Source organism: Trematomus bernacchii, unplaced genomic scaffold, assembly GCF_902827165.1.
Source record: "Trematomus bernacchii unplaced genomic scaffold, fTreBer1.1, whole genome shotgun sequence".
Taxonomy (NCBI): Eukaryota; Metazoa; Chordata; class Actinopteri; order Perciformes; family Nototheniidae; genus Trematomus; species Trematomus bernacchii.
Window position 1 is genome coordinate 2,897,173 of NW_022987313.1, and position 26,918 is coordinate 2,924,090.

At 40.2% G+C, this 26,918-nt stretch overlaps 1 protein-coding gene across 1 annotated transcript; it reads left to right on the top strand.

The window, feature by feature from the left end:
- Positions 1–760: 760 nt before the first annotated feature.
- Positions 761–16,590, top strand: keap1a (kelch-like ECH-associated protein 1a). Its single transcript, XM_034123515.1, has 12 exons — positions 761–1,147; positions 6,076–6,947; positions 8,682–8,881; positions 9,034–9,190; positions 9,751–9,843; positions 10,491–10,637; positions 10,819–10,925; positions 11,239–11,368; positions 12,081–12,277; positions 14,217–14,422; positions 15,001–15,177; positions 15,826–16,590. Exons 2-12 carry the CDS (start codon positions 6,735–6,737, stop codon positions 16,002–16,004), a joined length of 1,806 nt encoding a protein of 601 aa, XP_033979406.1. The 5' UTR covers positions 761–1,147; positions 6,076–6,734; the 3' UTR covers positions 16,005–16,590.
- The last annotated feature ends 10,328 nt before the right edge of the window (positions 16,591–26,918 follow it).

The following is a 26,918-nucleotide window of genomic DNA, read 5'->3' on the forward strand; positions in this document are numbered from 1 at the left end:
AACCAATTAAATGAATAGTAAACATATACAATGCATTCTTATAAGCTAAATAAATGAATATTACAAGTCCAAAAAGGAAGTTGGAAGACAGGTACACAGAAACATGTGTTTATATGACCCTAACTCTTTATTATAACTTAAATATTGACAGTAATGTTAATTATACACAGTACAGTTAAACTATTTACCTTAATCTTAATCAAATATAAATTACGTCAATCATTTATTTTAATATGCTTTAATAGTCCACTTTTCAAAGGCTACAGTGTAATTATGGCAATGAAAGTCATAGTAAGACATAAAACAAATAAAAAACATTACAAATATTGCAAGAAGATACAGAATAGAAATAAAATAGTGCAAGAGAAAGTTGAAAGACCAATGTGCAAGCAATGCAGAAGACATATGCATGTAAAATAGAATAAGGTGAGCTAATAACAGAATGTAAAATAGTTTTTTACATTATTTGTTAAGAATACAATCAAATAACAAACTCATTTTAACCAACAATATTCCTCAGGGCAGACATGCACTGGGCAGATCCAGACTTTGTTTTATTTCTCCATGAATCATCAATGACACTTCTCAAGAACTGGTGTGGATTTCCTCTGGAGTGTGTGGGTGTGTCGAGTGGATGAATAAGCGGGTGTTTCCTGGAATTATTCTGCTGTAGTGTGATCAAACACTTATATATATATTAAATATATAATATTTCCTGTATCACAAGCAGCAGCCCTGCTCTGGCCGAGGTTCAATTTCAGTTTGAGGAATGCTGCCCCTGACTTGTTGCCCTGTAGTTTTCTGTACATGCGTACTCCTCCCCTCCCTCACAGTGTCAGCAGTGTAACTCCAGAGTTGCAGAGTCATGTTGATGCACAAATTCCTCCCCACCAGCAGCACCACCATCTCCACCGCAGTCTCTCGAAGTCAGCCCACAGCGACGCAGAGCAGCAGCGACACGCACAGCTCCGCACATTCACACTTTTAATGTGAAGAGATGCACATCTGCTGGTTTCCTGACAGCGCGTGAAGCTTCAACCAGCACCCGGGAAAACCTCCTGCTGTCGCGCGGAAAACTCCCCGAAGTGACTCCCGTGTTGTTCTCATGATATGGAGTTTAACAGCTGCTAAACTGGTGCTTTGTTAGGTGAGTTCATTTGTTTTAAAAGTCGGTTACATGTGCTGTGTGGACGCGCCCTTTGTGGGAAAATCACTGTAAAATGCAAACATTGTTTTCGTGTGTGTAGGGTTTTTCCGCAGCACTCGTGGCGTTGTTGTGCTACTTCTGTGGATAACAGCAGCGTTTCTGTACACGATATCCCACGCTAATATATCCGGTAGTTTATACTTTGGTTGTCGACCATTCGGTTTGTTTCCTCGGCAGTGCGCAGACTCGTAAAGAGGAATTGAAACTTCTGCTCGTTGTGTTTTGTTCATGGTTTGTCTGTCATTCATATAATGAGAGTCAAACGCTTCTGAAAAATCCTCATTGAAAACAACGCTTTAAAATGCTGAAACAACTAGTCATTTGATCTATAAGTCGATTACAGAAAATGGATACTGACATGAATGAAATGATCGATTAGTCGTTTAAATCTTTCCCTGGTTCCAGCTAATAACATTTGGCTTCTACTTTTCCCTCCTTTATGTCCCTGGAAATTTAATCTTGGGATGTTTTGGAAACAAAACAAGCAACAATTGAAGATTTGTTTTCAGGAAACCAGCAAGCTTCTGGCTTTGTATAGACAAACCTATTAATTAACACATTTATACAAAATAATTGTTAGTTGCAGCCCTAGAAGGATGCAATTACGACTGGCACTAGTATTTTAAAATCAATTAATTTTATGAATATTTCCTTGATACATTTATTCTTTGGTCTTTTAACAAATCGAAAAAGTAAATATAAATTCCAATAGAGCCATTGTGACATAATGGTTTGTCCGACCACCAATCCGAAACACAAAAAGATTCAAATTATTATACATTCAAGAGGATGAAAATCATATGACTACAAATAATCATAATTTCAAAAACAAGTCAGTTAAACTATAGCTAGAAATTCACTGATTATTGCTTCTCCTGGAGTAAACTTAATATCTTTGGACTTTCAATTGACACTATCAGTATTTAAAAACATATATAAAACAATTATTTATAAATCATTGAACAATAGTTTTTTGTTGCGTTGCAATTGTCAATATATCAATAAATCTGGTTATTTCAGGTTAGGTCAGATTATTTTACGTTGCAGTTTTTAGTGCTCATCCCTTAACTGAAGTTTCTTACCATCAGAGTTCTTCAGAGGAGGCTTTTTATAATTTAATTCCCAAAACACCAACTGCTATATCATTCAATATCCCTTAAATATGTTTTATTAAAAAAGCACTTTTTTCAGAGTAAAAGCGACGTGTCATGTTATCAGAAACCTTTGACCCCATTTGAAAGATGACAAGGCAGAAGAGCTCGTGTCACTTCTGTTACAAAACTGCTCAGCACTTTTTTGGAAAACATATTTTCAAAGGTTAAGTAAGAGTGTCTTCACTCCTATACAAAGTCCTGCATGTTGGACGTTTAGGTCCAAGCTGACTGCACATGCTGACGTGTTCCCAAACTGATGTGCTCTGCAGTTCGCCATCAGCCAACAGAGACTGTCTGTAAATGGTTAACTGTCTCTCTTTTGTTTCGCATTAAATTCTGCACTAAGCCAGGCCTGTGATTTATGAATAACAATCAGCCTTGATGCCAACAACAACACATATTTAGTTCTGCTATAATTTCCATTTCTTCTTATTTATAATGTGCTTAAAGTGAATATTTAACCTAATGAACACCACATTCTGATATCATTTAACAAATTAATCAAAGAGGCATTTCTATAAGTGAAGCACTTATTATCTGCATGGTCTTCTTCTCACTTCCAACCAGCCATTTGATGAAGTAATATAACAAAACCAATCAGTATCACCTATGGTGCGAACAGTCAGGACATTAGGTCACACCTTGATAGTTCATATAAATCAATAAACTGCTCAAACCAACCACTGTGTTCATGCAAGCTTAAGCAATGCTTCATATGTTAGCCAGGCCCTGTGCACAGTGTTTTCGCAGTAATTCTGTTAACCCCCGTAAAGCCTGATCCGGAGAGTAGGACAGGCTGATATATCCAGGCACAATGGCCCTTTATGGAGACTGAGCTCTACCGTATTCATGTTGCTTTTAACTCTACCTTCAGTTAAATCTTAGGTAATTTCACTCCTGTCATGTCTCTCCTTTTTTCTTCGCTCACTGTACAGTATATTGGCATCAAGAGCTCCCTGCTTCTGCATCACTCTCCCTCCCTGTTCTGTCTCACACTTTTGGTCATATGACCGGCAAACAGGCTGACTGTAGAGTTAGAGGCGAGGGTACAGAGTCGGTTGTGCAACTCTGCAACCAAGAGAACAAACTAGCAAAAACCTCCTTGTGTTTTTCTCAGTAAAACACCATATCTGATAGTTGCTGGTGATACAGAAAACAATAACAAATGGTAGTTATACAATTAAACTGTCACTTTGCTGCGACTCTAAAACGGTCACTAGTAGGATCGGTGTGTTTCTTTTTCATGCTACAATTAGATCAACTGTTGTTATTGATTATAAGAGAGTCTAATGCAATCTTACAGGCAGAATAACAGGGGGATTGTCTTGCTCTCCAACTCCAGAGCTGATTGGTTCGGCCTCTAGCCGTAGCAGCGAGTGAGACTCTGAGGAATGCAGATATTTTCATGTTTGCTGGATATACTCTGGGTTTGTAGTGTTTTCGAGACTTGCTCCGGACTGACTTCCAGCAAGCCTTTACTTTTGTACAGAAATATGATCTCTTGACTTTCGACCACCAGTGTTTCTCCAGTGCGTTCTTTTTTGGTGTTTACTGAGTATTTAGAAACAATTTGCTAAGGAAAACACACTGCAAGTTGGACTTTCTACTATGGAATTTGTTGGAAACTCTTAAAGCATTGCAATTAAATATAATAATATGTCCAAACTTAGAAAGTATAAATAAGAAATAAGTGTAGGAATTTGAGAACTATTTGTTTTTCTGGATCACTAGAACTGTCACAATAATTACCTTATTGATTAATGGTATGATATGTGGACGAGATCTGGATATTTCCTGGTGCTTGTTTGTTATAGGAATGTTCATCTAAATGTGAAGGTGTCATTGATAAAACTTGATGACCCCCTCCCACTTCCTCTATTGAGTTCAGGTCGAACTTCCTGATTGCTAGTTTGATGCACAATGGGAAAAATATCAACCTATATTCACCTTCAACTATAAGATTGGTAACGGAGTGGAGCGCGGCGCTTACCTCCAAACTAACCGGCAACTACCAAGACCCTCGATAGTGAGGACTCAGAGAGCCCATGTTGTTATGCTACTGGATCATAAGCCTTGTAAGCAACACTACTGGCGGCAACCATACTTTATCAATCTTATAAATAAATGTTAAAAAACAATAATTTAGGACCCGACGACATTTAAAAGAAAACTCAATTTAAAATCATAATCTATTTTTCATTACAGAGCAATTATGTATAGGATATTTAATGTTGCATTCACATAACATTGCTAATGTCCTATGTTACTTTATTATCATTACATATGAGTCAAATAACATTGTCTTAAAAGTACAATCTCAATTATTTCTGGGATGTAAGGGTCAACAAAAGTAGTTACATGGTCTACTAATAACTCTAATCAGAAATCCTACCGGTCTTTGTAAAGCATTCTTTATTTACCTTCTATTTTAAGCTTATCAACAACACATGTAGTACAACCCTTGAGATTTAATCAGAAATAAGATAAGGAGTGTTTGGAAATGTTGCTGTGGTTGGTCAGCTTACTGTCTGGCAGGAATTCATTCATACCTTGTGTTTCTTTAAATAGTGTGAATGTGTGTTCTGGATATGGCCGCTGTCTGCAGTCATTCCTCTGTGACTCAGACACTTTGACTCTATTTGCAGTCTTCTGTTTGGCCAGGATCTTTGAAGAAAGGAAGGAAAATAGTTTGAACTGGTCCAGATTAACAAATTATCAAGTTTATTTTTGAAGGACTGTATCGGGGAAACTTCTGAAGCAATTGAAGTCAGGACTCAAAGAGACACGATGGAGAGCTGGAGCTTTGATGGCAAACACTGACGGCCTATTTGGAGCTTCGGCCGGAGAATTCACAAGACATACCACAGGGCCACGAGTTGACCACATGGTTGAGATGCCACAATCAATTCTGAAGAACCCTCCTGTAGCTCCAGGTTTTAACTAGTTCAGAGTGTAATAATCAACATTCTTCAATAGATAGACTAAACAGCTGAGGACACTGAATCACATTTGTTGTCGCTTATGGCTCGGGGTCATCTACACCCCGAGAAGGATGTGTTCCAGGTGTCCCACAACAATAACTATCTCTGACAGAGAGTTGCCTGGTCACAAACTGGCAACATCAACAACATGCTAGGGCAGCCCCTCCTTCTGGGAGATAACGGCTGCTCAAGGTTGGTCAGCTGTGTCAGAGGGCGAAGGAGGACTTGCAGGGCAAATGATTCCCCAACAGGCTGATCTAGCTTTTTCAACTTCTGACTGTTGTGGCTCTACTGGGATTGATTATATATTTCTGGTCTATCAAACAAAATGAAATAGACATAACCTGTCAAGTGAGCATGTTAAAAATGCCATACAATATCAAATCTGAAGAGGTGACATTTGGTCAGAATACAGCTTGTAAGGAAAGCCTTTCTTACCGTATATCTTATATGTTATCTTTAGACGTTTTGTTTACTGAGAATATGTTTTAAAATAAACCATGCTAAAAACAGAAAGACCATTTCCTTGGGCACAAAGCTGAATCTTTCTTATCTGTTTTAGCTGCAAGGAAGTGAAACCTTGAGTTAGTGACGCTCATACACCCACACACTCACACACGAGGGGGAAACTTCTTATTGTCATTTGATTTCTGGTTGCATTATTTAGCCTCTTCTCAGACCACTAAAAGTCTCTCAATGTTCTTAACTAACTCTGTTTTTCCATTTCTTGCAGGATAAGCAACACAACAGAAGTTAAATAAATCTCTGCCACCATACATCGGATTGTGCAGCTACACACATTTGCCAACCACTTCCCCTTTTTTCACGTGGAGCAGTACATTGCAGAGGAATCTCTGAAATGTCAGAATGGATGACTTTCAAAAGCCTGAAACCTGTAAAATCTGGATTTACAGCGATTTAACGATGATGGTTTGACTTGTGCTTTGGGAACTCTCTGATCTTGACTCAAAGGCTCAGTCAGTCATGTTGGAGCCTGGATCTGTGGGCGAGGGAGTATTATGTGGTTCACCATCAGTCTGCAAGTTTGTTTACCCGCCGTATCTGTGCAGAGAAACATTTGAGCTGAATGTATTTTATGTGGCAACAGGTTTTTTCACTGGACTTCTACCTCTACCTGCTGGCTGTTTCCAGGATCACCAATGGATAGTACCGGTAATCCATCCCTAATAATTGGGACATTTCTACAAACTGAATAAATTAGTGTGTTAAATTTGAGGCAAAATGGAGGAACAAATGGCATCAGCTCAGTGGAGCCTTCGCAAAGGAATTTTCTTACTAGAAAGTCTAACCCCAATGGGATAAGAACAAAAAACTGTACAAGACTAAGACTGAGCTTATTACTCAGAAACATTGGACTACCTCTCTCCCAGAATGCATTGCCCCTTGAGGAAGAAACGGCCCACACGGGACTCTGATTTCTCGGCCATTGCCGTCCCCTCGATGCAAGGTTCAGGTTATCTTGACTACACGGTCGAGACCCACGCTTCCAGATCTCTGGAGGTCATGGAGGAATTTAGACGGCAGGAGATGCTGTGTGACCTCGTGCTGCACGTCACATACAAGGAAAGGACGGTGGACTTCAAGGTGAGACAACTAATTCATGCCATTTTATCAGATTCTTCTACGAGTTTTCTGTTCAAATTCTAAGAAGATTTTAGTAGAAACACGGTAAGATCTTTGAAGAGATCAGGTGCACATGGATCCTTCAGGTGTAATGTGATTATTTGACCCTGTCTCCTTCAAAAATAATCCAAGGTACACTGTGGGGGTTGGAGAAAGAATGAAGGGTAAAATAACGCTTTCAAATGTCAATGCCATTTTAAATACATTATTACTCAGTAAAGACATTTTAATTTTGCACAAACCCTAAAATTTGACAAAGAAGACTTGTACTTTTACCTGTTTATGAGACAGTATACTATCTATGTGTTGTATTTTGTGTAAATACTCCAGCACCTCTTAAATCTCACACTCCACTTCTATCTACTCCAGTGACGTGCGGTGAGGTTCATGGCTGGTGAGGCACTGACTCTTTCAGAGTCAGATTTACAAATATTATATTTTGACCTTAATCGAAATATTCTGTTATTTTCAAAAGCTTTTTTAGTCTGATGCTATGATTTAATTTTAAACAGACCGTTCAACAAAAGGATACCCAAAATCTAAATATTGGATTGTTCTTTCTTAGTAAGATCCCATTTTCATTACAGTTGTGGTCTTACCTTGACTTGAAGATGAAGTCCATGCTATCCTTCTGGACAACAATCTCTATTACTTTTTTGTAAAAGTCCTCCTTATCTTCCTCTAGTTTCAAAAGTCTAGTTCTACTTTGTTGTTTGCGTCTACCGTCTCTGCGTAGAATAACAGTAGCAACAAGAACCTGTGGGCTCACGTGCGCCCCCTTCAGTGCGGCAGAGGTTATGGCTGCCTCTCCTGGTGCTTTTTTCATTGCCGTTGTACGATGAGACCAGCGAGCCTAAATATCATAAATACGTGAAATAAGTTATTTAGAGACTATGGATGGCGAGGATAAATGTAATAAAGGGATCTACAAACATTACATTGGTGACCTACAGTGAGATGGGAACAGGCATGCGCTTAGTGCCCGCTTTCCAGACAGTTTCTGTGGGGTGACGTATTCTGAGGTGAGGCAGAGCTCATCTGTGCCTCATCTTACCCCACAGTAACTGGCTTGAGCGCGCTCACAAAATAAGTGGCCGCGCTAAATTAGTGCCCGCGCTCCAGCAAATTACTGTGGGCTTACGTGAGGCAGAGCTCGTCCCTGCCTCACTTGTCATCGCTCCCGTAGCGGAGCTCGGCAAATTTGCTGATTTTGACTATAAAAAGCGATTGGAATCATACAGAAATCACATTTACACAAGATCAGTGGAGACATTTTATTATTATTATTATTTCGTTTTTCTTTAATTGTTTTTCCGTTACATTGGAGTATGACAGGTGAGGCTCTGCCTCCCCTGACTGCATGTCGCTGATCTACTCCTATTGTAACTGTGATTCTTATGCAAAAGAAAAGACAACAAAGTAAAATAGGAATTTGACTGTTTGGGATTTTCTATAGATATTGTGGTAACATTGTTATCAAGAATTCTACTGCCAGAATAGTATGGAGCCCTGACACTGGCTTCATGTAGTAAGAGCTTGTAAAAAAATCACAAAACCAACAATAAATAGTTTTGAGGTTACTGTTTAGGCCACTGCCTGCAACATGCAGTGTAATGTCTTCACCATTTACAGTTTAATGTATTTTAGAAGTGAATGCAATGTTCCTGTTTAACCTAATAAATATATGTTCCCCAGGTTCACAGGGTGGTGCTGGCCTCCTGCAGCCCATACTTCAGAGCCATGTTCACCAGCAACTTCAAAGAGTGTCGCGCCTCGGAGGTCACTCTGCGCGATGTCTGCCCCCAGGTGGTGGGAATACTTATTGACTTTGCCTACACCTCCCACATCACAGTGGGAGAGAAGTGTGTGTTGCACATTCTTATGGCTGCTATGAGGTAAACATACAGAATCAAACAGCAGCACACAGTGTGGATGTTCTGTATTCTGATGCTCTTTTTTAAGGATCAAACACTTATTTGTATCTAAAAAACGTTTGGGAAAAGGCGTAAAATAATTATGCTGCCATTTCCTATTTCTTTTTTACAAGGTATCAGATGGAGGAAGTGGCCAGGGCATGCTGCGATTTCCTCACTAAGCACATAGAGCCTGCTAATGTCATTGGCATCGCCCGTTTCTCTGAGGAGATCGGCTGCTCCGAAATGCAACAGCGGAGTCGAGAGTATATCAACACACACTTCAATGAGGTGAGGCGCTAATACAAAAAGTGCAAACAGACTCCTGCCATGTTGTTCTTGTGAGCCAAAGCCCCTGACAGGCATAGGGTCAGATTTAAAGCTGTATCATTGTGTCTTCAGGTCTCACAGATGAGGATTGTTTTAACGTAAACAATAACGTATCAGGCATTAAGTCACCAAAGAAGCTTTAGAGATTTACAGATTATATGCATTTTTTTGCGCAAAGTTAATTATTCACGCCATAGCATCGGCACATCTCATTGGTTGCTACTCTGCTTTATATGTTGCTGACCTCTTGTGTTTTGATAACTGTGGGACCAGTGCAGTCACCAGTTGTCAGGGTCAGGTAATCGGTTGCATCATAGTACTTCATGCTTACTTTTTGCCAGAACATTGCAATTTGTTTCCCTTTCCCAGACGCCTTTTTTGAAATCTTTCTATGTGAATGCTACATCTGTGTCTTGTACGCCTATCTACCAGCTCACATTTAATCCTGGAATAATACTTTGCATAAGAAAATAAGATTCAGTAGTCAAATTCCTTCATGTGACCGTGCTCTTGTGTCCTAGGTGACGAAAGAAGACGAGTTCTTCAGCCTCTCTCACTGCCAGCTGCTGGAGCTCATCAGCCAGGACAGCCTCAAGGTGCTCTGCGAGTCTGAGGTGTGTTGCTTTAAAATAACTTATTGAAACACTGGCAGAAATCTAAGATAATATTGCAGTCATTGTGTCGTTCTGCTCAAAGGCATCATTTAGCTCCAATTGAGCAAAATGTGTTTTTTTCCCAAACTTGTTTGTTTCAAAATATATAAGAATAAGAATCTTGCTTTGGTGTAAATGGTGCATGCATAGACAAACAAAGAGGAATACATTTTAGAAAGTAGCACATGTATATACACAAAATATAAATGCACAAAAATCTAAGTAAAGTTAAAATATTACAAATACTTTAAATTGGAGAGGTAGCGTTGAAGAGAAATGTGTGTCCAGATTTGCTCACGTGTGGAGTCATGTAATTAAGTTAATTAATAAGAGAATAAGGTATTTTTTTTTAAAAGCAACATTTTTACCATAATACAGAAGAGTTAGAAGTCAAAGAAACTTACAGTTGGTGATACTGAAATTGTAAATTTGGAGTCATTATCTTTTTCTGTGTATTATCTTATTTGTCGCATAACAGTCATCTAATGCTAAATAGGTTACACGTAGAACTTACTGTATGCTGTTTGTCTACGTTCTGACAAGAGTGTATCTCGATGTAAATAACAAATCACATACTGTATTAACATGTCTAATTAAATCCATGCCAGGTGTATAAGGCCTGCACAGACTGGGTCCGCTGGGATATGGAGGGTCGAGCCCAGTACCTGCACGCCCTCCTGAACGCGGTCCATATCTACGCCCTGCCGCCTAAGTTCCTAAAGAACCAGCTCATGTCCTGCCCCATCCTCAGCAAGGTAAACTACAGCCTTATCTTATGGTTATGGAAATGAACATATAAATTAGATGTGTGCTTATAAAGATTGACTTATGTCCTTTATTAATATTTATTTCTGTAAAAACTGTTATATATTTAAAAGTCGTGTCAACCATCATTAAGTTACCCACTCATTTCTGCCCTTTTTTTTATATCTCCAGGCCAATTCCTGTAAGGACTTCCTGTCTAAAATCTTTCAGGATATGACATTGAGGAAGCTACCTCCTGGCCCTAATCGCGGCACTCAGCTCATCTATGTGGCCGGCGGGTAATTATGAGGAATATTGTCCTCCACATCTTTGCTTTGGTTACACTCTTATTGGAAGACACTATTTTAGACCATAACAATCAATGTAGACATATCTCTTATATTGACTAATGAACATTCTTGCTAGGCCTTATCTAATGTGTCAGACTGGGGGAGACTAAAACAGTTATTAAGATGTTTTTATTTTTTAATTTGTGTGTTTTGGCTGATATGATTGATTTAGTCATTGGCTTTTCCTTGTGGGTTTTTCTCTCATGTGTACTTACATCTATAATCAGATACATTTGATATGAACCATTTCCTCTCTGTTCAGATACCGGCAGCATTCACTGGCCTCCATGGAGGCTTATGATCCGCGGAGGAATGTGTGGCTAAGGCTGGCTGACATGGGGTCTCCATGCAGTGGTCTGGGGGCCTGTGCGCTGTTCGGCCTGCTCTACACTGTAGGTTGCACCAGTAGTTTCACACTACCAACGAAACATTATTAAAACATTGCAGAGACTTTTACTTTCTGAATGACACTCAAAAACATGATTATGTGGATACATAGTGAAATGTAAAACTGGGAAGCTTAAGTTCATATCTTTGCAACTTTCATGCCACTTTTAACAGTTGCCTTGTGGTGAAAGGTGCCTTGCCTTGCCTTGCATGTAATTGTTCGGGGAATATTTTCCTAACCCCATACCTTTGATCCAGTTTATCAGTTTGTACTGCCCTCACTGAACACAGGCCTGCAACCTTGGGTGCTGTGCTCTCAGTGTTTTGTCTCCTTATTCCTGCCTGTTGGCGCCAGCTGATAGAGGTGTTATGGTTTTATCTTGTTATGCACAATGTTGATTATTCTCTCAGAACCAGCTAAATACATGGGTCTGGGGTAGAGATCTTCAGAATTTGTTTGGCAACTGCTGTGTCACCTCGTGGCTGCAGCACCTGTCTTCTCAGTTCTCCGGCCGTTAACTCCATAATACACCATCAGTGTTTGGCATCAAAGTTCCAGCTCTCCCTGAGTCTCTCTGAGTCCTGTCTTCATTGCTTCAGAAGTTTCCATCACAGTAATATCTAAGACTGAAATTAGTTTACCCACTTTACCTGTCAGTCCTAAATGGACTCAAGTTTGTTGGGCACGTGTTTGTTTTTGACATAATCTGTGTTCAGGTCGGAGGCAGGAACCTGTCGCTGCAGAACAACACGGAGTCCAGCGCGCTGTGCTGCTACAACCCGATGACCAACCAGTGGAGCCAGCGAGCCTCGCTCAACACCCCCAGGAACCGGGTGGGGGTGGGCGTGGTGGACGGCTGCATCTACGCTCTCGGAGGCTCCCAGGCCTCCACACATCACAACACGGTGGAGAGGTGAGACGTGTGCGAGGATTCATTTATTTAACTAGGCTCTCGAGATGTAATTTGATTTTAATGACATCGTATTTACTACTATGAATGTAATGAGCACGCATTTCCTCACACATTCTTAGATTAAGTGCATTTACCTCAGTGTAAGTATGGGTAATGGCATGAGAGAGATGAAATGAATAGCTGCCATCTCAACCTAAAGAGCAGTCAAAAAGTTTGCAGGTATTCCACTTAGCCTAATTAGACAACATCACAGGCTCTTTGAAAACATGCTGAGACATTTACCAGGAATGTCGATCTGGCGGGGAATGCTTTAAATCTTTGTTGCTGCCACCATCAAACAGGGAGAAGTTTTAATGCTGTTATAAATCAGTTTCAAATCACTTAATATAAAAAAAGTCAAGTCAAGGCAAATTACAATCGTCCTTTTAGCTTTTTTGAAATGTGCTTCAAATGTAACATCAATCCCTTGTTGTATTGAAGGCTATATATTTCTATAAGGTGCTGGTAACAAGAGAAATATTAAAACTCATCAGAAGCCACTTTGATGTCTTTTCATGAATAGCTGCTAAATATAATGAAAGATGATATAACTGTTGGATTGAGAACTCAATGTGAAACGCAACAAAGGAGATTAGAGCATTTATAGTAACAATGGTTGGCAGAAAGAGTCTCTGCTCTTGAGGATTCATGCTGAATGAAGCCAATCAACATGTAAGAGATTCAACAGGGAGTGATACCTCCTTGTTCAAATGTGCTTTATTGGGATAATGTATTGTCATTTATCACTGAAATCTGCCTTGCTGCATGTAGTCATTTCAGGGTTCAGAGCACAGGGTCAGTGCACGTTGCACAGGGTCAGTGCAACAGTGCCACGTTGACTCAAGAAGTAACTTGCATTTAGTGCTTTTTCTCAAGGGCACTTTGCCAATGCTTGAGGGTATGTGATGTAACATCAGCCGCCCTCCTATCAGCGGTTTACAGCTGGAATACACCCAGTGCTGAGAACTGATCTAACCATTAGCCAGGGAACACGCACTCATAATGCAACTTGCCTCATCACGATCCTGCCCCACATTATTAGGATTTTTTTCAGTACTAAAATAATAAAACAACAGTTTCTTGTCAAGAGCTGGATGAGAGGGTTAATATATCTGTCATATCTGCCTGTTAAATATAAAGCTACTGCTAGTAGGTGGTATACCTTTACCCAAAGTCAAAAACAGCCATTTTGGCTCTGTCTAAAGGTAAAACAAAAGCACCTGCCAGCACCTTTTTATATTTGTTTTTATTTAATTTGTACAAAAAGCTCCCCTTAAAATGTCCCCTTCTGGTTTTACTGCAAGTGAAATGTATAGTCTGGCTCATAAACCCCATAAAACCACCATTTATTATTTTGCCAGTCAATTTTCATATGGATAGAATACAAAACATATATGCTAATCATTGGCTGCAGTTTGCCCTCCTTCCAGTTTCTATGCTAAGCTATGCTAACTGTCACCTGACTGCCTTTCACGGACAGATATAGGTGTGCCGTCAATCCTGTCTTTATCTCTTAGCACAAAATCGATTAAGACTATTGGGAAAAAATGCTCATCCTACAAAAAGATATGTTGAGACATGTACCTTATAGTATGAAATGAGACTAATCAGCGCGTTATCTTTCTTGTCTCCGTCTACCGGCAGTGATTTAACAACCTCTTTGGCTTCAAATAAAGCTTGTCAATAGTTGCCAAACATGGACGCCAGCTTAACCTAATCCACTTAAAGTTGACCGGCTCGTGTAGAAGGAGAACGTTGCCTTACTCAGCCACTGCCCTCTGAATGATTGAACGTTTTGGAGCACTGATACGTGAATCTGAATATTTGTATTGACTGATATTTATGGGATTTTAAACATAGACTGCATTTACTCACTGCACAACTGCTGTTTGGTTTTCAGGTGGGATCCAGAGTCTAATCGCTGGTCCTTTGTTTGCCCGATGTCGGTGGCTCGTCTGGGGGCAGGAGTGGCGGCGTGTGGGGGGGTTCTGTATGTGGTGGGGGGGTACGATGGGCAGAACCGCTGGGACACTGCTGAGAAATACCAGCCCGACACCAACACCTGGCAACAACTGGCCCCCATGACGACTATACGCAGTGGACTGGGTGAGTGTGTGTGTGTGTGTGTGTGTGTGTCTGTGTGAGTGTGTGTGCACTCCTGTCTTTATGATATCCAATCTGATTGGACAAATAAGATATTGTTATGAATTGATAAATGAGCTGCATATAGGCTGGTTTGAAGATAATTAAGTGGTATATTTTTATTATTTTCATATTATACAGAGTAAGATAATCTGACATTTTTTTTGATCAATCATATAAATGTTTTATGCAAAAATGACAGAAAATGCAGTTTTTAGCCTCTCAAATATTAGGAATTCCTACTTTTCTCAGTTTTATATCATATATGTTATGATATATATTTCCGATTGACAAAACAAGACATCACTTTGAAAATCTTGAATTGACATTTTTCACTACTTTCTGACATATAAAGCACACGATTATTCAATGTATCTAGGGATTAAAAGGCAGAACAATTGACATGATGATGTCAATTGTGATAATGACAATAATTAATTTGCTGCCTTAGTACGGAGCGGTATTGATCTTCTCAACTAACTGTAAGCAAGCAAATGAATAAGCCACCTTGCTGAAATGTCTAACTACTCTGGTCTTTGCAGGGCTGGTGTGTCTGAACTCTCACCTCTATGCGATAGGAGGGTATGATGGGCTGAGCCAGCTGTGTTCTGTGGAGTGTTACAATATAGCCAGGAACCAATGGGAGCCCAGGGCCTCCATGCAGTACTGCCGCAGTGCCCACGGAGTCACGGTGCACCAGGGATGCATCTTTGTCCTCGGTCAGTTGCAGCACTGTTCATAACACAATAAGGCTCACACTACAGTCATTTTACAAAAATAAAACTTGAAATGTCTCTAATATTTATCACAAGACTTGCAGTTCTGATCTTTTAGATTATTGTACGTACATGCATGTAGAAGCAACAATAATACAGACTTGTTAGTAATTTGATACTTCTGATGATTAAGTGTGTTAGGTCAGGAGGCTCAGTGTGGCTCAATGACTAAGTGTTATTTAAGTAAATAGAGTAAAGCATGGCTCAAATGTAAAGATTCAAAGGTTTTATTGTCGTATGCACAAAGCTACAGTGTAGAAATGGCAATGAAATTCTTCTGACCTGAGCTCCTCCAACAATGAAACATATATAATAAAATACAAAAATACAAAGTAGTGCAAAAAGACTATATACATGTCAATAGACAGTATATAAAGAGTTAATACATGAGGCGAAGGCAAATTCCAAATATCAGATCGAGATAAAATAACCGCATAAGTAAATAAAATCAATTGAAAATCTAAGAGAAAAATGTACCTTTTAAAAAAAACGTATCAATACTCTTTTCTTATAGATAAATTGCTCCCTAAGTGGTTTATTTACAGCACCATTAAACATGTGGCTTGTGTGTTTCTGTGTGTGTCCCTCCAGGAGGCTTTAACCAGAACGGCTTCATGTCCAGTGTTGAGTGTTTCTGCCCAGACAGAAATGAATGGATGTGCGTAACCAACATGCCCGTCGGACGCAGCGGGATGGGCGTCGCTGTTACCATGGAGCCCTGTCCCGGCAGCCTGCCAGAACAAGAGGAGTATGAGGATGGAGCCTCATGATGAGTACGAAATCTGTTGAAGTCTCAAGTATTGAATACAAGTGGTGCTGCTTTTCAAGAGAGGGTTAAGTGCATTCAATAAAAAAAACATTCCAATATGAAAACTCCTCACACATCCCCGCTCTCATGGATCTCAGTTGTATCGTCCCCATGAAGTACTGCAGATATAGATTATGCCGAAACGCTGGAAAGGAAGAATATTTCTACATCTGCTCGGGAAAACTGTTAGCATGACAGTGACCTCACAATGAACAAGGTGCTACAGATGTAATCATGGATAATGGTACTATTTAATGTAGTATTATTATCTCTCACCTGTTTCAATCACTTAGCGTTTTTAATGGTAAATGTACAAAGTGAATGGCCTTCAGTGTCCTGATTTCTAAATCCTCACTCTGTGTTGTATCACTACCTCTTCTCTGTGTCTCTGTCTATTTGAGCACTTTTCTGATTGTGTTTTCATTGTTTTGTGCCAACACAGTTTCACAGAAAACTGCCATTTTTTGTATTTTATTAATTTTGTTTGTTTGTATGTGCATTCACAATATTACATCTTGTGTTTCTGAAAATAAAGTTAATCAAATTTGTATTTCTGCACCATATATGTTCATCATTGTAACTCAAATGATCTCATCATGTTAGCAAAGTGTTTTTACTGACCTCTTGTGCTCTCACTTATTAGGAGTTCCAACATGTAACAGCACATGTGCGACCACTAGATGGTGGGATAAGTCAAAAAACAGCTGTACTCCGCCACATGAAAATATTTCGTTTTTTTTGTTTTTCAACGTAAAAGCACCCTAAAGGAAGTCCAAGCTTAAAAATATCAAAGCAAAACAACCTAAATCTGTCCAATCTTGACAAACAGAAACATTAAAATACATAGAATTATTAATAATAATTGATAATTCTCCATGTTTTGTTGAGACGGAACGATTACTCACAGCTACCTTTTATTTAAGCAGGATTGAATGAAGACAAAGGGTACTTTAGTCGCTTCAGTGTTAGTCATCAGCCGCAGACGTCACTTTGTGTGTTTACTTATCTCTCTGCACGGCTGCTCTCCATCTCCTCCATGGCTCACCTGCAATTATCCCAGCAGGCCGCCAGAGAAGACAGTTCTGGACCGAGCAATTATTCAAATGCATGTTGAGATTTCTGACAGAGAAGAGTGAAGTTAAAATATGCATGTTTACCTTATTGCTTTGCTGAAATAATAGATAGGCAGGCGATTGTGGTTTGTTTGTTTGTCTCCATTTGAATGCATCTCCAATTTCAGACTCTTGTACATTGTGAGCATTCATTATTGACACAGCGACCTGTTGGACGACGTGCAGAGATGATGAAGAAGAAGAAGAAGCAGCAGAGCTCTGGTTGTGTGTTCGGGGCCCCAGAGAGTGAGAATGAGTGGGGGGCTCTTACTCACTACTTAAAGCCCCGCATAAGAGCAAGTGACTCACATGGTGAACGCATGACGCAAGCATCTCACACATGGATACACGAATACGTCCGTTCACAAACACATTTGTTCTTTAGCTGTCACACGCGCATATGTGTGTGTGCAAAACAAAGCTGGCCGTCTCTTATTCACAGGCTGTGGAAACAGATTTGCCTCAATGCTTTCATTGTCTCATGAGGGGGGGGGAGAGGACTACAGAAAGAGATGAAGCACTGTACAGCGGAGAGGTTTGCCTTCCATGGAGAATCAGTGGAGGGAAATTAGTTCACACAGATGTAGCTGTTGTATAAGTCCATCTTTTGCATGCTCACTGCACTAATGCCGAGCAGTTGCACATCCCCAAGAGGAATAGAAGGAGAGAAGAGGCAAGGCTGAGAAAGACTGATCCCTTCTATGAAAACTACATTTTGCTTTATTATTTATCATGTGAACAAAGTTCTGACTTTGGTGCTTAGTGTTGGACACTTACACCAGCAGAATGTTGGCCTGAGAAGTGCAACAGAAGATCAGCAAGTGTTCATCTTGAATGCTTAATTTATTGGATATTACATTAAAATGTATGGCCACAGGAAGTGATCAAATCTAAAAGAGCTGATCTGATATAGAGCTTGCAACTACGCAGCATGCAAAAATATGCGTATAGGGATTAAAAAGTCTCTAGGAGCTTAGAAATACTAAAAGTGATGTATGGAGTGAATTTTAAAACTGTCCGGCCTTTTTCAAGTCTTTGCAGAGTAAAGGAATCCTAAAGGGGCAGTCTGAGTATTACAATAAGTGTCATCCTGTTGGTTATGGCTTATTCTGCCTTATTCAGATCTGCAGGCAGGCAGGAGGTAGAGTCGAGCCTCTATAGGATCAGAAGAGGTGGGGGAGCTTTAATGCCAGTGGGCCTATAGCTGGGTTTGTGTAGGTGTGACCTTGGGAAGTGATGACCTCATCAACATCCCTGCCTGCAAAGCTAATCTGTTACATTCTGAAGGATGCTCCGACGATGGAGCCACCCATGAAGGTGACATTGGTGAGAGGGGCTGGTAGCGTGGCATCCCCCCCCCCCCCCCCCCCCCCCCAACGAGACACGCACAAACATATTCAAATAAGGAAGCATGTGAGTACTGTATGTGAATGCCAATACTGTACCTGACTTAGTCACAGAAGAAAGGGGAAGCGCTGTAACTACATGAAACTTTATGTAAAACTGTAAAAAGGGTTTACATCAGCTGATCGCCCAGATGCATCCAGCAGGTGTTGCAGCATGATGGACCTTAAAAGGTCAGACAGCTGACCCTAAATAATGCCAGATTTCTGCTCTGTGACGAGCAAATTAAACACATTTTCTACCTTTATTTTCCAGGATATGTTGGAGTTAACTTTCTCATTCATACACAGCACCCAGCAGGTCCGGGTTACACGCCTTGCTCAAGAGTTTATTCACCCTCAGAGCTGTTGCTGCCCTGGATTAAGTGTTGCTAACGTGTATGACGGTGTCAATTTATAGCGTGTGCACAACTATCTCTGCCCTCCTCTCTGTCAACAGATGCCCTTGAGCAAGGCACGTCCAGCTGACGCAGTGGAGCTGATCAGTGAAAAGCAGCAGAAGACAGACGGTTGAATGTTTGTGAGCAAAATGAGTGGGAAGCAGAGCATATGTGCTCAGCAAGAGTACCGCTGCATACATTTTAGAAGCAGTTGTACACATTAATTAACACCACAGGAGAAACAGTTATTTTACATTGACTTATTTTATTACATTGATCCTGATATATTCATTTGACTTGTTCTGCAAGCTTATATCATAAATAAAAAAATAAAGTTTCATTTGAATATGGTACCTTTAAGGCTCGCACACGGATGTACATGCACGAGCTCACACGCACACATATGCACGCTCAGAACTGTGTATGCCCCGCTCTTGAGCTCCACATAAGCCACTTTTTGCGTGAATAAGGTAAAAGTATCTACATTCATATTATCTGCAGGAGGTAAAGAAGTACTCTATGAAGTTGACTTGTATAAAACCATGAACATTTAATTATTCTCTGCATAAGTATGTACTTTAAAAAGTCATATTTGCGTGATCTGTTTACTAAAACGCATACACTTATTTAATAAAATGTCTTCACATGTTTCTAGGGATGTGTCTGTGGCTCTCACTAGTGAGTTCATATTGACCATTACTTTTAAAGACTATCTAGCATCATTATGAAATTCCTCTAACATTTCTGCAGTGACATAAAGTTTTAAGATCTTCTCATTATATAGTTATTATAATTATATGCAGGGACTGCTGTTGTTTTGTATTAGTGATCGGAGCCTGCCTGTTGTGAGCATGTAGTGCAGCCGACTGGTCTGTGTGTTCACTTCAACTGTGTTTCTCTCAGACTCGGAGGAAAGCATGAGTGGAAGGTTTCAAGCTCCCCTTTCGCTGAATTGATTCTACTATGGGTCCTCCAGAAACACGGCGCAGACACACGGGTGAATTGAGCTTTAATGTGTGCCTCATGTTCACCCTTCCTTACACTTTAAACAACCTACGTTCAAAGAATATAAGTTTAAAATATTGGGATACAATTTTCGATGCTGCTAAAACGTATGCATTTGCAAGTTAACGCTGCGATGCCGGAAATGCACGTTTCCAGCTCCCCCCTGTACCCAAAGATGGTATATTCCACAATTTATTCCAGGGAAAGACTGACAGTTTTTTGGGTCATGAAGCAGCTGTTCAAGTCAGTGGTTCGCCCTCCCTCCGCAAGAATAAGGAATTAGTACATTTCAAATTAGATAACGACAAACGTTGGTGCAAGAAGAGAAAAAGTATGACATTTTGTCCGTGGCACAAAATAAAGCATTTAAAATGACAAAAAAACATTTTATATTGATAATAAAAACCTTAAATGATCACAGTTAAAATGTTAACACAGTAATATGAACAATGTGTTGTGTGTGTGTTTTTTATATATATTTTGCAGTTTAGATAGTACAGCTGAGTAAATAAATAGAGCAAATTCCTTTATAAATTCTTGTGATATTAAAGATTGAGAGCTTAGAGCTCCCTTAAACACACACACAAATACACGCACACACTCTGGCAGACCTACTCTAAAAAGTGGAGTTAAACAATGGTGCAATTACATTTGACCCCTCTACAATAAATACAGTCAACTTTAGGTTGTGCCTCGGCTATCCATTGGCTTTCTATAGGTTTAAATTAGAGTTGTCATTCTGGCCCTTTGATAAAGGTAGACAATCCAAAGATCTGACTGGACTTAGCTACTCAACCTGGTTAGTATAAATGTCATGATCAATATATCTCAGAGTGCCTTTTAGATGTGTGCATAGTTTCACATTTAGAAGGCATCCGTTTGGGCATTTTACCTCAATACTTTATGTGTTATAAAAAAATGTGTGTCTATGTCTACAGTATGTGTGACTGACTTTGTGTATAGTGCTACATTCGTGATTGTTTTTGTGCATGTTAGTGTGCACATGCGACGTGGGTCAAGCCCCTTAGAAACAGCAGCAGAGGTCCTCTGCTTTTAAGTGGATTAAAACTCCAGCACAATCCCCAGGGCCAGCAGGCATTGGACAGACTGGGTGTAGTTTAGATGAGGACTTAAGACTGATTATCTCTCATGCTGCCTTTGTTTTTCGCTGCTACTGTTGGATAATACTGTACAGTATATGGAACATTTCTATGCAGTACATATTACTAGTGTGACTGGTATTTGTTGTGTAAATGAGCATGGTTGACGTTTCAGCATGTGAGTTGACTTTTTTTCCTGGGTATACACTCAGCTCCACTTTGAACGTCACCAACTTTGTCGTGCTGCTGCAGTGGAAAGATTCCTTAGCTCTGAATGTATACCTGCAGAGTGTTTCTGTTTAGTCTGCCGTCATGCAGCCTGTCTTATCTGCGCTATAATATATGAGCTCCTGTTATGGTTTCCCTGGACCCACTGTGTCACTCCCATACTTCTTGCAACGTGTCAGCACCAATTAACCAGGTCAATATTTCTGTGCTCCAGTTGTTGCAAGTCTGACCCTTATTCAAGTTTGCATTTTGATGTCTCATATTACACATATGCATACGGATAGTGTACTTCAGTTCAAAGCTATACGTATTAAATATTTACTTATTCTTTTTGGTTTTAAAGCCAAAAAAACGAAATAGTTCATTATGAATTATCCTAAACATATGGGTTAGCCAGCCATAATAAGGATTACATTCACTTGGCCTCAATGTTCTTTATAATTTGTTGTTTGTGATAAATGATGAGTATTGTTGTGAATTCAGTGGTTGTTTTCCTTTTTGTGACCTAACGTGATCTTCACAACCTCTATAATCTTCTTAGGGTTTATGAGGCTTGGAACCAATGAAACAAATAAATGATCCAGTTTTTTTTTTCCACTTCCACAAGTTGAGAAAGAAGGAAAAGCTGTTGTCGTGTTAAGAGAGCATCACTAGGTTTGTGAGGGAAATGACAGTAACAGTGTATAACTGAAGTAACATACTCTACAGTGGTAATGCTTTGGGGTGTGGATCTGCCTTGTGAAATCACATACTCTGCTCCTCCCTCCTTCCCATACTGTCCACTTTATACAACACAACAAAGCAGAGATTCTATCAAATTAATTTGTAGGGAAGTAATGATGTTCCTATTCAACAAGATAACAATGTCTTTGGCAAACAAAAATCAATTTGCTAACGATTCTGGCTGCATACTTTGTTTTGCCTCTGAATTTGTTTAGGTTAAAGGGGACCTATCATGCAAAATGCACTTTTGTACGTCTTTTATACATGAATATGTGTCCCCGGTGTTCCAGGGAACTCACCAAGTGTCAGAAAACACAACCCTCTCTATTTTCCTCCATACCCAAATCTCTAAAAAAGGGGCTGCAACGGATCTGATAAAAACTGATCCAGATTTGAACACTGTCCTGACGTCAGGACGGTGGCGCTACGGCTATTGGGCCAACTCCACCAATCAGGAGGAGACAGCCACGGCCATTGCTGTTCGAAAGCGCTGGAGATGCTGTAGTACATATGCCAGGCCTGTAGGTGGTGCTGTTCTCACAGAATCAGCCCTTGCAAAAACAGAGCTAAACATTTTCAAATTGAGCGAAATGAGGCATGGCTAAAATGCATGATCTGTTTGGTATTTTGAAAAAAAAAAGTATAAATATGCCTTATATAGGTATGGTCCTACACTATATTATTCAAATATAGCATGATAGGTCCACTTTAATGCATTTCTTTGCGTGATTCTTTGTGGCCTTAAAAAGCCTGAATCTGCATAATATATTTAATTAATTTCACCAAACCTTAAGTTATAATTGGGTTCTTAGGTTGTTGTGTACGTCACAAATGAAAATATTTGACGCATTTTCAGCTAAATGCCAGTTTGCATGGTTTGGCAAGTCTTTGGTATAACATTGCAATTAAAATGTTGTTGATAATCCAATAGTAAAGAAAAAAACAGTAAAGCAATAACATGTTTTGCGCATTTGCCCAAACATTTATGCGAATATGAATGACAATGACAGTCCTAGCTGGCCAAAACGTGCACACTTGGCCACCATATTGAACATGCACTCTTACGCACCAGTGCACGTAACAAACCTCAGTTCTAAACAAGGCAATATATAGCATATCAAAGAGTTTCTATGACTAAAAGTAGTTAACAATCATGTAGTCTGTGAAGGAACCTGTATTGCACTTACTGCAAAGGAAGACAAATTGAAAACACTGACAATGTTATGGATGTCTTTATGAAGCAGTGACAAAGTGTCATAAATATGCCGACACATACGGACATGTACAGCTAGAGCTTTGTCAAACTAGTCCGGTGTGGTTTTTCTTACCCAAATGGAAAGGGTTGTTGATTCATGCTTTAACGCCCCTAGCTACAACGCTCAGGCTGCAGCTCGCGCTTGCTTGCGAATTTAGCAACGTGTGAAATCGATCTTGCGTACCTCCAAGCGTCTTTGATGACCACCTTTCTAACTCAACACTGGATTACATGCATTTTTTCCTGTGAAAGCCTTGTGGAATTTGTTTCTTAATACCTCAAAGGAATGGGGGACTCCACTACTATCAATGAAACTACTATAAAGAGAAATAGGAATCTAAACTCATGAAATTACGACTGCCTAAAGCATGATTATTTCATGAATTTCTTGCAAATTATATTTTGAAATGATAATGAGATGACATTATTCAACAGGCCATAGCTTGTAGGCGTAGTTTGAGATTTCTTCCTCTAATGTCTCCATGTGTTGTTTGCTGCACATCCGATTAAAAACTCACGTTAGCTTGGCAGGCGTTTCCGCTCGTTTCAAACGTTTTCTGATAAGGGGAATCCAACATGCTACATGCTGAGTTTCTTACTGTGTTAAGATAATTATGACCAGAATACAACTTGTATTTTATTGTGGTGTTCTTTTATTTACATGAAATTTGCTTTACTGTCGTAGAATTAACCAATGTAATGCAATTATACTGATTTGATAGTGGTAAATACATTTGACTATACAATTTTACATTGTGATGTTTATCCCCCAAAGGTAGATTAAGATTCTTTAGATTTGAGAATGACACAAGTAGCATGTCTTTATAACATATCTCTGCTTCAGATCTTGCACGCTGCACTAATGCTAATCTGTCTCACTGCCAAATTGCCAGTTAGCTAGAAGTTGGTAGCTACCATCTTCTGCCAACGTGTGCAGAAAGAAAGCCCCTTAAGCATCAATTGCGTCAAATGTTGAACAAGATACATCAGATATTGGATAGGTTATACATGTTGTATTGATAAAAAGTTAGGTGGTGATCCAGTATTTGCTGATTAAATACATTTGGAAGAAGTTACAGTGGTAGCATAATGCGCTCTATGTACCAAACGTTATTATAATTGAAGAAATGTCCACTTTCTACAACACTTCTGGTCTAGTACAAACTTGTTTGGACCTGTATCATTTCTCTGCTTGGAAAAAAACACATTATGCAGTTATCATACTGAAGAACATGTTCCAACAATGTGCAAAATGAATCTTAGGTAGCTGGTGGCAACATTGTCTCAAACATGGCCGCTGCTACATTAACTTTCTCAGTGAATTAATCATCTTGTCAATATCTGACCACAGGATTAAGCAAATAGGAATTCCCTCCATTATTATAACTGTGGCCACTTGTTGACTTCTTGTAGTCCTTTGTGAATGATTTGTTCCATTATAGAGAAGCTGTATCTGTCCATCTCCTTCCACATGTTGGTTTGGCACAAAACACTTTTCAGTCTTCTCAAGAATACATTTTCTAGTAAAGCGTTGGCTCTTCTTGATATATTTTTTACCAAACTGAGCCTCAAAACTCTCCTTCTGGCTCACGACACATCTGGTTTCCTAGGACACTTGTGGTTGCCTAGGAATGATGTTAGGTTTTACATGCTGATGACATCACCCTACCCCCGATCCTCAGGGTTGCCGCGGCTCTAGAAAAGCAGGTTTAAGTGGCCGGAACAGAGTGAATTTTAGCGTCTGAGAACCAGTTTTTATCAAGGAAAATGTTTGAAATATTCTTAAGAAACCAGCTCCAACACCAGTCCCTTGTCGATGGAAAAGCCTGAGGGATGAAATGGGATCAGGCCCCACAGAACCCTACTGTGTGTGTGTGTGTGTGTGTGTGTGTGTGTGTGTGTGTGTGTGTGTGTGTGTGTGTGTGAGTGTGTGAGCGTGAGCGTGAGCGTGAGTGTGAGCGTGCGTGTGTGTGTGTGTGTGTGTGTGTGTGTGTGTGTGTGTGTGTGTGTGTGTGTGTGTGTGTGTGTGTGTGGTGGATGCATGTGTACCTATACATGTGTGCATGTTCAAGAGCGTATGTGAGCATGATTTTATGTGTGGGTGTGGATAAAAGTGTCTGTGTGTATGTGTTTGTGTGTGTGTGTGTGTGTGTGTGTGTGTGTGTGTGTGTGTGTGTGTGTGTGTGTGTGTGTGTGTGTGTTATTATACTCCCGCCAGCCTCTAATGGGGATCATGTGTGGAGTCAGCAGCACAGACACACACAAACATGCTAACCCCCACCCCCCATGCACGGTCCGCATTAACACGCTTGTGCACGCACTCAAACACACACACAAACAGTCAAGCACATACACACACATGCACACAAGTACACACACAGAGCATGCCTCAGTCAGCGAGTTAAGAACAACTCCTAGGGGAGGTAAAGCACCAGTTTGTGTGTGGGTGTGCGTGTGGTTGTGTGGTTGTGTGGTTGTGTGTGTGTGTGTGTGTGTGTGTGTGTGTGTGTGTGTGTATGTGTGTGTGTGTGTGTGTGTGTGTGTGTGTGTGTGAGTGTGTGTGTGTGTGTGTGTGTGTGTGTGTGTGTGTGTGTGTGTGTGTGTGTGTGTGTGTGTGGTTGCGTGTGTAGTAGAACACACACTCTGTTTCAGAAGGATGGGGGTTTGGTTGAGGGAAGGGGGGTGTAAGGAAGGCGGAGGGGGAGGGGAGGGAACGAAAGGAAGGAGGGGGGTGAAGAGAGAAAGGAGAAAGATATGGGCAGTGAGCACAGGCAAAAGGATGGAAGTGGTGTGTGTGTGTGTGTGTGTGTGTGTGTGTGTGTGTATGTGTGTGTGTGTGTGTGTGTGTGTGTGTGTGTGTGTGTATGTGTGTGTGTGTGTGTGTGTGTGTGTGTGTGTGTGTGTGTGTGCGGAAAACCAGGGAAAGAGAGGGAAAGAAAAAAGAGAGGGAGAGAAAGCAGTAGATCGACAGAGGATAGAGTGAATGGCTGAGAATAAGAGAGAGAGAGAGAGAGAGAGAGAGAGAGAGAGAGAGAGAGAGAGAGAGAGAGAGAGAGAGAGAGAGAGAGAGAGAGAGAGAGAGAGAGAGAGAGAGAGAGAGATTGAGGGGCCCCGCACAAGGGGGAGAGGAGGCCCTGCAGTTTTAGCCGAGGGGCGAGACAGTCAACAACACATGTATCTAAACCTTCGGACAAACCTCTTCATCCAGGACAAAAGCAGAGAGTTACAGCTGTGAAGCTCACAAACCTGCTCTGTGTGTTTGTGAGCTTTCATAGCTGATCATTTCTTATGTTCAATGTCTTTCCTGTTGACCCCATGTCTGATAAGTGTTGCCCATGTGATAACTGATGGGGATCTGAATCAGGGGTTTGTTCAATTGACTTACTGTTCCAGATAAAATCAATGTTCAAAGTATCGTAAATACACAGAAAAGCGCTTCTAAGTAATGTTCAAGTAGGCATGAACATCGAACTGCAAACAGCTTTGGGCGATCACAAAGTCTTAAACACTTCCTTTTTTCCTTGGTTGGCTTTCTTTCAATATCAGGATGTACGTTTGGTAAGCTCCCTGCTCAAAATCTGTATTAAACTGTTTCCATTAATAATCAAATGTCTTATCAATTTATCTTTAGATTTATGTAGGTTTAAAAAGCAGCAGAGCTCTACATTAT

What these genes read in the sequence shown, in the direction of transcription:
- keap1a (XM_034123515.1), top strand. Translation starts at nt 6,735, where the DNA reads ATGCATTGCCCCTTGAGGAAGAAACGGCCCACACGGGACTCTGATTTC. An exon ending in ATTCTTATGGCTGCTATGAG is followed by an intron (nt 8,882 to 9,033) that starts GTAAACATACAG and finishes CTTTTTTACAAG; the next exon opens with GTATCAGATGGAGGAAGTGG. An exon ending in TGTTCGGCCTGCTCTACACT is followed by an intron (nt 11,369 to 12,080) that starts GTAGGTTGCACC and finishes ATCTGTGTTCAG; the next exon opens with GTCGGAGGCAGGAACCTGTC.